General features: G+C 33.8%; 1 protein-coding gene across 1 annotated transcript; it reads left to right on the top strand.

Annotated features, from left to right (window-relative positions):
• The first annotated feature begins 6,716 nt into the window (after nt 1–6,716).
• LOC148779293 (protein DMR6-LIKE OXYGENASE 2-like) lies at nt 6,717–9,919 on the top strand. Its single transcript, XM_088856731.1, has 3 exons — nt 6,717–7,251; nt 7,612–7,939; nt 9,455–9,919. The coding sequence occupies exons 1-3, from the start codon at nt 7,184–7,186 to the stop codon at nt 9,713–9,715; spliced, it is 657 nt and encodes a 218-aa protein (XP_088712857.1). The 5' UTR covers nt 6,717–7,183; the 3' UTR covers nt 9,716–9,919.
• Nucleotides 9,920–13,263: the final 3,344 nt, after the last annotated feature.

Here is a 13,263-nt window from a genome sequence, read left to right as displayed (position 1 = left end):
TATTTTAGGTACAAGGTGAGATATTAATCTTGACCATTGGATGTGAAATTGGGTGGCTGCAATTATTCTATTAACCAAGCTTAAACTTCAACATAAATTTTCTCAAACTTTGTGACCCATCCAAGCTATCAAACTTCACATCGAATTGTTGTAAGTAATTGTGACCACCTTGTATCAAAGGTAAATGGTCTCATTGTATACAATCCCATATATATATATATGGTGTGGTTTCTATAAGGTCACAACCTTAATCAATCCAATTAAGTTGCAAGTGCACCTTCAAATTTTATCATAGCACATAATTTTAGTGTAAAAAATTCTTAGGATTATCTGAAAATCTATTTTCATATCTAATTATAAAATTTTAAACTCCAAAAATGGTTAAAATCATATAGATATATAAACATATGAAAATCTTAAAAAATGGACGGTCTAGATTATATTTTGCAAGATGTAATATTTTTTAGACTCAAAATCTTTTTTTTTTTTGTCATATTCATACATCTCGATTTCGAGATGATCAATTAGAGGGTTTTTCAACATTAAAGCAACCTTTTGCTATGGATTTTTGAGGTGTATCCTTAATAAGGTTGCATCCGTATATAAAATTTTTCCATATATATATATAGAAACTCTTAAAAACTCTTATAGACGATTTTGAACAGTGTTTCGCCCCACCACGGACATGCTATGTCAATGGTGATTTATTAAACAGAGCCGCAATGGACCATACGTTGTCCATAGCAGTTTCCGCCTGTTTTTTTCTGGCAACGGACATAGCAGATCCATTGTGGCCTTTTAATCCAAGCCGTCAGAAAAAATTGGACGGCACCGAGCCTATGGGTAAAAATACTATTCATTTTTGTTAGGGTGCTCACACTATAGAATAATTTATCATTGTACTCAACAAAATTTGGACACATATAGACCCTTGTTTTGTACATAGAGTTTTTTTTAGTAAAGGTATTTTTGGTCATTAGGAAGGGTGTGATATCATCTTCATGGGGTGTGACATCACCCACATTGAGCATTAAATGCCATTAATGTGCTCCATATGGGTGATGTCTCACCCCATGTGTATGACATCACAACCCTCCTAATGACAAAAAACACCGCTATTAAAAAAATGCTCCATGTACAAAATAAGTGTATAAAAGTGTCCAAAATTGTTGAGTACATTGATAAATTACTCCATAGTATGAGCACCCTAGCATAACCCATGTATATTTATTAAAAATTAATTTTTTAGTTATATTGATTTATTTTCATCTTTAAATTATTAGAGATAAATTTAAATATGGAAAAAGTTTATATAAGAGTGAGGCCCTAAATAATCAAATTAAGGTGCACCTCATTAGTAAAGGTTGTTCAATGCCCAAAAATCCTCATGTCGATTATCTCAACCTCAAGATTTACATACATGAGAAAAATAGATTTCAACATCTTGTAATCCATTTTCTTGGCCATCAATTTTTCAGATTTTCAAATGTTCATAGATTTGCTCGATCTAAATAATTTTGAATCTTTAAATTTTATAATAAGAGAAGGAAATAAATTTTTAGGCATCACAAACATTTCCAAAATTATTTTAATATTGTTTGAAGGTGCACCTTACTTTGTTGTTTAGAGCCTCAGCCTTATACAAACCGCACCATATAAATTTAGGGATTGTCTATGAAGAGACCATTTATCTTTTGTACGTGAAGAACACAATCATTTTTGTTCATCAAATTTTAAAATGGGTAGTTGTAAGAGTGTCATTGAAGAGACAAAATTCTAAAAAAAAAAATTCTTGGACTTCTTAACGTATGGCAAACCAACAAATTTTTGACACTAATGGGTGAAAATGATTGTGACATTGACGTACATAAGCAAATGGCTTCTTTATAGATAATCCCATAAATGTAAGTGGAAGATGAGTTTTGGGGCAATTAAATAAAATGTGATTTTATTCATTTGTATGAAAGTTTTCACTACAATAATTATGCATAAGTATTTGTAAAGTACTGTGTCTTCATATACAAAGAGAGAGTGGATCTTCAATATTCTAATAAGTGTAAAGTTCCACATGTCCTCATTTCAAGAGAGCTGGTAAACAAAACTACAGAGATAGAAGGGTTCCAACCTATGGAGAGGGAAGAGGGCTAAGAGTTCGTTGAAAGCTGTTGCGTATCGTTGACAGCTGTTGCGTATATAAGAAGGGTTCGCTTTTAAGCGCACTTATGCAGCCACTTCCACGTTTTAACATTGTTTTTATAGAATAATGAAATTTATAATATATTTAAGGATGAAATTTATAATATATTTAAGGATGAAGTTATAAAAATAAAATAAAACCTCACCTTAAATCTTCATCCGTACTTTTCACATCGAATTTTTTTATGATAGCTCTAAAATTAATTTTCAACGCCGATAATAAAATTCGAAACTCAAAAAATAGTAAAAATCTTGTAGACTTGAAAATACATATTTTTTAGACGAAATGTATGGTCTAGATGAATTGTTGCAATATACACTATTTTTTAGAATTTGAAATCTTAATTTTTTTGCACGATCATAATGTTCAAGCTGAGATGATCGATTTAAAGATTTTTCAACATTTGAATTGCAATTTTTGATCGGTTATGAGGCGAGGATTTAAGTATTTAGATAAAGTTGCAGCCCTATCAAATCATTTTCCTATATTTAAAAGAAAATTGTTTCAACCGCATTTCTACATATGCGGTCTAGAAAGTGTAAAGCATCCATCTTAAAGATGTAAGCAAATAGGTGTTCCATCTAAAATCAATAGAAACTAACGGTTCAAATGTTTTTTTATTAGAATTATTACTTATAGTTTTTGAAATTTATTTATTTTTTTCATATTCAAAACCTTTATAATAGAGATTATATATCTAAAAAATTAAGTCAAAAGATACATCTCAGTTATTAGGAAGCCCACATTTCTACATAGATTTGGCCGCATAGAAATCGGATCCATATTAAAAAGCCTCAAAAACTCGACTTTTCAATAAATTTGGTTCTTTTTTTTTTTAAGATCAAACCTGCTTTAACCAGCCAATCCACCAATATCAACCGTTGATTCGACGATCGAACCCAAGTTTTTTCTCTTTCTCTCAATCGTTGATTCGGCGACTGATTTGAATGATTCTATTAATAACTGACACGTCCAAAAAGAAAGAAGTGACATGACGCTGCCCCCCCCCGCCCCCCCCCCCCCCCCCTGCCACTTAGACGTTAGAAGACAAATTATGTACTACCAAGATAAGGGAATTATGTATTACCCCCCCCCCCCCCCCTGCCACTTAGACGTTAGAAGACAAATTATGTAACTACCAAGATAAGGGAATTATGTACTACCAAGATAAGGGAATCTGCGATTCAATTATTACCATGAAACATGTTTTTTTTGTTTGAATTTATTAAAAAAATATACTACCAGAGCAATCCTTGTACAACGATAGGGAAGGGGAGATTGGCCATAACAGATATATTTATATAAAAAAAAGTTAAAAAAAGAATTATGTAGAGCCGAGGCTCTAAACAATCAAATTAGAGCATACTTCAAAAATTTCATTAAAAGAGGTTGTTTTGATGCCCAAATATCCACAAATTGATTATCTCGACATCAAGATGTATAGACATACGAAAAAAAATGAATTTCAAGTTTTGAAAATAGTGCATCTTGTAACGTATTTTTGGACCATCAATTTTTAAGGTTTTCAAGTTAAGGGTGCATTTCCCACCTGAAATCTATTTTTTTCTCATGTCTATGCATCTTGATGTCGAGATGACCAATTTGAAGATAGAGAACAACCTCTTCCAGAGAATTTTTTGAAGTGGGCTCTAATTTGATTGTTTAGAACCTTTGGCTCTATGTAAATTTACTTCTTTTATTCTCACAGGGATAAGATCTTACCATCCTAGCTACGTGTTTGGACAAATTTTTAAAATATGCATGTAGGCCCCCTCCCCCTATAATAAAAGAAAGAAACAAGAAAAAAATCATGGTAAAAAAGAAAATCAATAAAAAATGGGCCTCTCATTTTCTACTCTCCACATCTCCATTATTGAGTCTAAATTAGTATGTGCACGTTTTAAAAAGATAAGATCTTATCCTTAAAAGTACGCAATTATAATATAATACTTGAACCGTGCCAATTTTTAATCACATCATTTGTCTTTCTTGACGTTTGTTCTGTTGTTTTCTTGGTTAGTGCCATTATCACTCTGCTCTCTCTCACATGGGACATTGTTGTGAAGTATATGCGAATTCGCATCAAGAAATTACTCAGCCAACAAGACATTTTGCGAATCGAAAGACAAAAGCGGCAAAATCTAAAGCCTAGGGCTGAGAATGGGACGGATTGGGTCCGGATCCACTAAGATCTAGATTCAGATTCGAACAAGATATATGGGATTTGGATCTAGATCTGTATCCAATCGGATCCATAATATTTGGATTCGGATACAAAGTGTACATTGGATTTAGATCAAGATCCGCATCAGTTTTGGATCCACTAGGATCCGGTTGAAGATCTAAATATTATACATGGGAATTGGATTCGAGATACTCGGATTCGAATTTGAAATGTATACGTGGGATCTAGGTCTGGATCTAGACCTGATCGGATCAAAAAAATTATTTTATAAATTAGTTTACATATATAAAATAATATATAATAAAATAAGCAGATCCGAATCAAATCCACTTGTAAACTTGGATCTGATCCGAATTATTACTTAGATCCAAATTTTGGATCCAGATCCGACCCATTGGATCCAAATCTTGGATCGACACCTGGATTAGAATAGGATATAGGTTTCAGATCCAAACCGGATAAATTATCATCCATGTCAAAGTCTATCAAAGCCCGATGCTATGTTTTATGAGTCTCATCCTTTTCTACGGCCTACATTCTTCACATGAGTACAAATAAGAAAATGAAAATCAGTGTTGGAAAAATCTATCTGGCTTGACTACTCGGTCCATGCCCCAGTTGAGTACTCGCCTGAGTACAGTAGCGCCTAAAAATTATTAAAAAAATATAAAATATCCCAAGAAAAGAAAAACACTTCAAAGTAATATTTAATAAAATACAACTAATTGTGGTTAAAAATAGATTTTAATATAAACTAGTATATGGACGTGCGTTGCATATGAAATTAAAATGTTAATTATAAAAACAATTATCTATCTTGAAATGATAATTTAAAAGGACATTCGATTATAGCAAGAAAGCGAGAGCTTCCATATTAACATAATTATAAGGAGAGAAGATAGATCTATTTTGCATGTTTCATTTGATAGAAATAATATAGTGAATAGGAAAATATGAATATCCCACTCTTATTCTAAAAAGTAAGGAACCCTTTAAGATAGAGCGAGAAAAAGTACATTGAAATTCAGATAGCTTCAAAATTAAATGACCAAGAATTGACAAAAAAAAAAAAATAGTAAATAAAAATAAAACTCATTTGGGCTTCAAGATAAAAATATGAATAATAAAAACTAAAAAAATGAAAAAATACAAAGAATTGAACACAAAAAATATTTTAGATAGTAAATTGAAGATAAGGAAAAATCTTCATTTAAAATTAAAAAAATTAAAATAAAATAGGAAGATGTGCTACCATTGAAACTACAAGTACAGTTCTTAACTAATAACTTCATATTTTATTTAATTATGTAATTAACAATAAAAAAAGGTCTATACAAGAAAAATCAACCACCCCAACACTACAAAATAATCAAAAAGAAAAATAAATGTTTCTAATAGTAATAAATAGATAGGGAATAATGAAATTTAGGGCTACGAGAAAAAGGCTAACCTCTTGCCTTGTATGAGTATTGCTTATCATGGAAAAAAACGTAGACATGACTACAATCACATGAAGATAGAGGAAATTATCTGCTAAAAATTATCCATATATATATAAAAAGAGAGAGAGAGAGAAGAGTCGTTGAGAATTCATTAACAGAAGTGACAAAACTAAATAATTTGCATGTAAAATGATAGTGAAAGAGAACATGGAGTTGAAAGAAATAAATGTGGCTATTTATAATTACTTAGAGAGAGTGTGTTCGTTGAGAATCCATGTAAGCCCATTTTCGATCCCTATGCATGATGACTGTGCAATATTTTTTTGACACGCACAAACAACTATTTGATACCGTATATTGGCTTCTAATCATACCCCATTTCCAAGCAATAAATAAAGTACAAAATTAAAGTACAGCCCAAGTACAGGTTATTTATGCAACTTACTCCAAACTTTTTTTTCTCCCTTTTCACCTGAAAGTTAGCTTTATTAACGAATACCGCTGAAGTCTTAAAAAAAAAGGTAAGATGAAGACCAAAATACATTTTGAAAAATATGTAGTCAAGCACTAATGGGGTGGTTCGGCACTTAGTTTTTGAAAAGCATACAGTTTGATACATACAAAATACAGACGGTCGGCGCTTTAGGCAGATGTTATAGCACAAAATGGGGACAGACTGGTATAAATGGGGTTGTTTCGTACTATTGGCATTTTTGTCAAAAGATAAAAAAATATGGCTTATTTGATTTGGGATATCTGGGGGAAATTAAATTTGAGGTAAAACAAGGAGAAAAAAAATTTGGCTGCACTCTTTAGGTTTTTTTGTAATCGTGGCAAAAAAAAGAAAGAGGCGAAGGGCCTATAAACAGGTGAGCGGGGTTCGCCATGAATCAAGAGACCAAGCATCAAGCATCATCCATTGATTAGACTTACAGAGCATCGAGAGAAAATGGCTCCCTCTGTTGATGCAGCTCTAATTCAACCCGTAGAGGCTCGTCCATCGCCAGATTCAATCAAATATTTAGAAAATGTCCCAATAATCGACCTAGCTCCACTTCAGTTGCCCCAAAATTCCTCCAAGGAGGAGGCCATGACTAGTATTGCTAAACAAGTGTACACTGCCTTCAAAGACTGGGGTTTCTTTATAGTAGTTAACCATGGTCTGTCGCCTGATCTCTGGTCTAATCTGAAGGTGGCCATAGCTGGTTTCTCCGCTTTGCCACATGAGGAGAAGAAGAAGGTAGCTAGAGATATAAGGAACCCTTGGTGTTACAATGATCATGACCACACCAAGAATACCATGGATTGGGTTGAAGTTTACGATAATATGGCGGCGATGGAGGAGCTCGACCGGAGAACATGGAGGCAGACTGTAAGGAGACCAAGATAATAAGGAACATGTGGCCGGAAAAGCCAGAGGATTACAAGTAATAGACTCTCTCTCTCTCTCAATTGTATGCTCATCGTCTCCATCTCCCTTTCTTTAATGTAATTAAGTACATAGCTCACTCTCTTTTGGATTTTTCGAGTCACCTCGGCCGAGTCCAAAAACAGTGATGTCTTTTAAGCTAGAACATTTTAAGTGTGCTCTTATATTATGTGCACTTCGAATGCTAGATTACCAAAAGCTTCGCTGAAAAAGAGGAGATTTCTCTCTTTCGATTTTCTAAACACTCGGATCTGATCCTTTTTGGGGGAATTTTTCTTTTTTCTTTTTTTTTGGTCCCCGAAAAGAAAACGAGAGAAGAGATTTCTCTCACTATGCTCACTTCTCTCCTCTCCTACAGGAAAATATGCCAGGACTTCGCCCAAGGGTGCTTAAAGTTGAGTTATCAATTGATGGAGCTCATTTCTCTCAGCTTGGGTCTCCCATCTGATCGATTGCACCCCTATTTCGAAGAGGGCATGACCTATATTCGCACTAATCACTACGCACCCTGCAGTGACCCAGAGTTGGCTTTGGGCAAAGGACCTCACAAAGATCCAAGTGCATTCACCCTTTTAACCACTGATGAGGTTTGTGGATTGGAGGCTTATCGAAGATCGGACGGTCAGTGGCTAAGGATTAAGCCCATACCCGACTCTTACATCATTGTTGCTGGTGACGTCCTTCAGGTATGTATTAACAAATGCGTACAGGTTCTATGAGGCTAGGGCTTATGAAAAAAGGAAAGAAAAGAAAGCCTTATCTCGAAACCTCGTCCAGGAAATACTTTGGCCATTGGAAATCTCTATATACTTTGGACATTGGAAATCTCTATAACGGTTTTAAAAACAATTCCGTTACTGATTATAACAATTGTAGTTAAAAAATGAAACAAATCTTACCTATCCATAAGCACTTGAAAAAAAGACGGTTTGGACGGCTTATCAACTTACCCTATTTTTAAGGATTGAAATCCCAAGTTTTTTTCACAACCATGATTGTGAAGGTCAAGATAATCGGCTTGAAGGTTTTATGATGTTAGTTCTACAATTTTCCATGAGTTTGGAGGTGAGGCTTTACTTACAGAAAGGGCTCTCTATACGACTCCATCCACATAAATGGTATATGTGATCCTAGTCTCAGCCATCATATTCGAGTAGATGGCTTGTCTCACAATGTCTCAAGCTAGCACTTAACCGTTGGATCTTGATAAGAAGGCTCATAGTATTTTATTTTTTATTTTTATTCTATAAATAAATTTGAAGCAAAATTTGGGGCATGCATAAATCTAACAAGGGCACCCATGATAAAAATATGTAAACAAATATTTCCGATGACAAAAAATTACCAAAATACCCCTGAAAATTTCAGGGGCATTTTGGTCATTAATCTTTACATAATTTTTTTTTAAAATTCTTTTTTTCCAGGTTCGTTCTCATTTTCTGATGGGACACCCAAAATTTCATAAAAAAATGTTTTGTAAAAAAAAATTAAAAATAAAACAATGTTTGGTATGACATTGTGGTATGAACAATCGTAGTCGTTCGATTCAGATTGAATGGCTAAAAAGTAGGGTCGCATGTAACCTGGGTTGTTGGGGTCCGTAAAAATATTTCCCTTTACTTTATAACCCTATCAAAACATTTTCCTTAACTAATTATGTTATTGCTCTCATGAGAACATACACTATGCATTTATTCCCTCGGAAAAAAGACCTGCTTTGGAGGAGATTTGTTTTCTCTCTCTTTATGATATGAATTTTTGAGAACCATCTAATAATTACTAGATTAGAAAAACGATTAATTTTGAGTTCTCTAACGCCTTGATCTCAGCCTCCAAAAAACATGATAGTTTCTATTCTATTTTGAGGCATTTCAGTTTTCAAGGCCATCGAAATTGTGATTTGGAAATTTTTTGACGTTAGTCTATGAGATTTATTTCCCCAAATTTGGTCTAAAAGTACTTCTTTAATTGAGTTTAACCCGAGGGAGTAAATAAACAATATGCTCCAACAGGAGCATGAAATCTTTTGGCAACAACATATTTGCTAAGAGAGAGAGAGATACAGAGAGATGTCAAGTTAAAGCTAAGATAGAGAGAGAGATGGAAAACAAGAAGATAGGGTCTATAGAGGAGATGAAGTTTGCTGATTTTTTTCCTTTACATCTCTTTCTGGAAGTGATAGTGTTTTATGACCTTTACAGGTATGGAGCAATGACATTTATGATAGCTTAGTCCACAGAGTGGTCGTGAGCTCTCAACTCGAGAGGTTCTCAGCCATCCTTGCGGTTGTACCTTCTTACCATACCATTGTGAAGCCATTAGAGGAGCTGGTTGATGAAAACAACCCTGCAAATTATAATGAATACAAATGGGGTGAATACTTTATGACAAGGAGGATCAGCAATTTCATGAAGTTGAACAAGCCTGTTATTCAGGTTGCAGACTTTAGAAAGTCCAAATAAGCCACTCTCATTGTGAGATGTTTGCAATGCTTTGTGCCCTTGCTTGCTCGCTCTTGCTTTCCTTTCAGCGTTTCTACTACTAAGGTCTTCCGTATTTCTACTAATAAGGCCTATCTCTAGTGTTTGTTAGAATAAGTGGCTTTGTTCCACAAATTATGTACCTGATAAATTAATTAAATTTGCAATGAAATATGGTTTGTATCATCCTATTGTATTAAGATTGACAAATTTTGATCACCCTCTCTCTCTTTCACACATACAGAACATGCATACCTCTCTATAAACGTGCCTCTCTCATCTCTCTCATACGCAACATAAATCTATTTTGAGATTGGGCTAGGTTGGCCGTAGTACCAACGAGCTTTGCGATAAAGTCTATTACTCTAAGGGTAGGGCCCAAATCCCCATTGGCCTTTAAAAAAGAATTAGCAAATAACTTATTTACTTAACACTTCTATGGAATATGGTTTGTATCATCCTATTGTATTAAGATTGACAAATTTTGATCACCCTCTCTCTTTCTCACATACAGAACATGCATACCTCTCTATAAACATGCCTCTCTCATCTCTCTCATACACAACATAAATCTATTTTGAGAATGGGCTAGGTTGGCAGCAATACCAACGAGGTTTGCGATAAAGTCTCTTATTCCATCCTCACCAAAGGATAGGGCCCAAATTCCCATTGGCCTTTCAAAAAAAAATTAGCAAATAACTTATTTAAAAAGGGTTTTTAAGTGGATTTCTTTTTTTAAATTTATGTTTTTTTTTAGTGGATTTATTTTTCAAAAAAATATAAAGAAAGAACTTGTTCAAAAAGAAAAACCAGCAACTTAATCTAATACTTACTAAAAAAGAAAGGAAAGGAAAGGACGTGCTTCATCATCCTAAAAAACTGAACAAAAATGGACTCTTAATATTTTTTCTAATTTAAACTTACTAAAAAAAGGAAAAGTCAACCTCACAAAAGAGAAAGAAACAAAGTTTCCTAAAAAACAACTCATGTAAAAGAAAGAAAAAACAGACCTAAAAAAAACGTGAGTACCCGGTTTCTATGCGGCCAGCCTTCATATATAGAAATGCGGGCCTCTTAATAAATCTATTTTGTAAATTGATTTTAAGACTTAATTTTTTAAGACATGTAATCTCTAACATGGAGATCATGAATATAAAAAACCAAATAAATTTTAAAACTAAAAATAATAACTCTTGTAAGAATACATTTGGACCGTTAATTTCTATTGTTTTTAGATGGAACACGTACTTGCATCCATCTTTAAGATGGATGCTTTACACTTTCTGGATTGCATATGTAGATATGCGGTCCAGCTCGCATGAACAATTTTTTAAAAATAAAGGACTTATACTTTTGAAAAAAATGCATTTTCTTAAAAAAATAGGTTTTATTAAACTAACCTAAAAATCATATTTTTACTAATTAACCCTAATAAAAAAAAAAGAGTCTACCAACATCTTTAAAAATAAATTTAATAAAATTAAAATTAAAATTAAAATTAAAATTAAAATTAAAATTAAAATTAAAATTAAAATTAAAATTAAAATTAAAATTAAAATTAAAATTAAAATTAAAATTAAAATTAAAATTAAAATTAAAATTAAAATTAAAATTAAAATTAAAATTAATTAGCAATCAGAGCTTTACCTGCATCATTCTCTCCCGGTTGGAGAAAACTCAAGGACGAGTTTTGAAGAAGATGAATTTTTCAATAGCCTCGCAACCTTCTTTAACTCGTACATTGTAAACACTATCCTGGGACTTGTGGGTTAGTGATCTAGTAATAACACAACGATTGTGCATTGAAAATGATAAATTCTTGAGAAAAAGGTCGTTGTATGTCAATATAGTCTGTTCAACCACATAAACTTGTTGAAATTGCTCAAACTTAGCCTTAGGGCACACCACATATGTATCTTGGAGATGAGCACTAGATTCACCTATTGCTTCTCCTTTGAGGCATTTCTTTTTTTTCTTTGTCAAATATTGGTTTAATCACACAATATTGATCATCATTACAGATTAATCTCATACAAAACCTTGATCTTCATCTAAGTATGTATCGAAAATTGGTGGAAGATCCCAATTTATAACTTGCAAATTTTTGATACAATCGACGTCAAAATCAGCCTCGTTCCATTCAAATCACGCAGATCAATTAAATCTCATAATTTATTCTCTTCAACATAGGGCTCCCAACACGGAGCATGCGCATAGATCATATACTCGAAAATAACTTCCGACTCACTACCATCGTCATAGTGTGTTACTACTTGGTTTTGTGCCAAGCGCTAGGTCAATTCCTCAACTTGCCTTTTCAAGTCTTTTATCTCAGTATCTAGGAGACCATGTTACAAGCGATGATGCCTTATTGATGAAGGCCACAATCCACAAGAATCGACTGAAGGCCACAATCCACAAAAATTAACGGGCGTTAATAACCGGCAAAAGAATCACAGTTTTAGAAAGAAATTAAGAAACTGACAAGAAATTTGTACGAAGAAACACCGATGTGGGGATCCGAGATCTCCACCACATACCATCAACAAGAGTAGAAGCAAAGAAAAACAAGAGTCATGCTCCCTCTTTCGCTCTACAAAATAATCTTTTTTTTTATTCAACCAAAATTCATCATCCAATACATCGTATGTGTTCCTTTTTAATACACTAAGAAACTTGCTTTCTAAAACTCCCTACAAAAAAGGAAGTCCACTACTTCAATGTTAATCCTAATAGGGATCTTTGTTAACCAAAAGATAAGGAAAAAAACTTGTTCAAAATAAGAAACTATCAACTCAATCTAATATTTACTTAAAAAAGAACGGAAAGGATGTGCTTCATCATCCTAAAATAACTCAACAAAAACGGACTCCTCCAAAAGACAACTCCAAATATTTATTACAATTTAAACATACTAAAGAAAATGATAAGTCAACCTCACAAAAGAAAAAATATCCTACGAAACAAAAGTACTCTAAAATAAGAAATTTGTGCATAAGAAAGAAGGAAACAGACTAAACTAGGCCTTATTTGTAAGCTAGGCTTTGCGAAGGCATATGATAAGGTTGATTGTGGGGTCCTGCAAAGTATTTGCAGGGTCCTGCAAAGTATTTGTCGATCCAACATGATTTCATGGGCGACCGATTTGTAGGGCCGATCCAAGTTTTCAGATGGGTGGATGAGTGGTTTTACTTCAAGGTCCCGACTGTGGGCAAAACTTCGGGCTTTTCTAGGAAGGCCCACCAAAAGCCCGGCATGGCTTGATAGCCACATGTATACATGACAGCCCGGCCCGAAGCATGTTAGTGGCACATTAATAGGGCTGCTAACAGCCCTGGCCCGGAAGCCCGAGGGCACCCCGGGCCATTAACAGCTCTAGCAATTGGGCTTTCTTAATGATTTTGAAAGATACGGGTGTTCAGCTTTTGAACGATTCATTCACTAGGGACAGGAGCAAAAAGAAAGAAACGACACGGCGTGCTCAGAAACAGAACGTGACGCTGTCCCACACCAATGGATAAAACTAACCG

The sequence above is a fragment of the Amborella trichopoda genome, chromosome 13 (assembly GCF_054954075.1).
Source record: "Amborella trichopoda isolate Santa Cruz 75 chromosome 13, AtrichopodaSantaCruz75HAP2 v2.0, whole genome shotgun sequence".
In the NCBI taxonomy this organism is placed as follows: domain Eukaryota; kingdom Viridiplantae; phylum Streptophyta; class Magnoliopsida; order Amborellales; family Amborellaceae; genus Amborella; species Amborella trichopoda.
The sequence above is the reverse complement of the archived record's forward strand: the minus strand, read 5'-3'. Positions and strand labels throughout refer to the sequence as shown.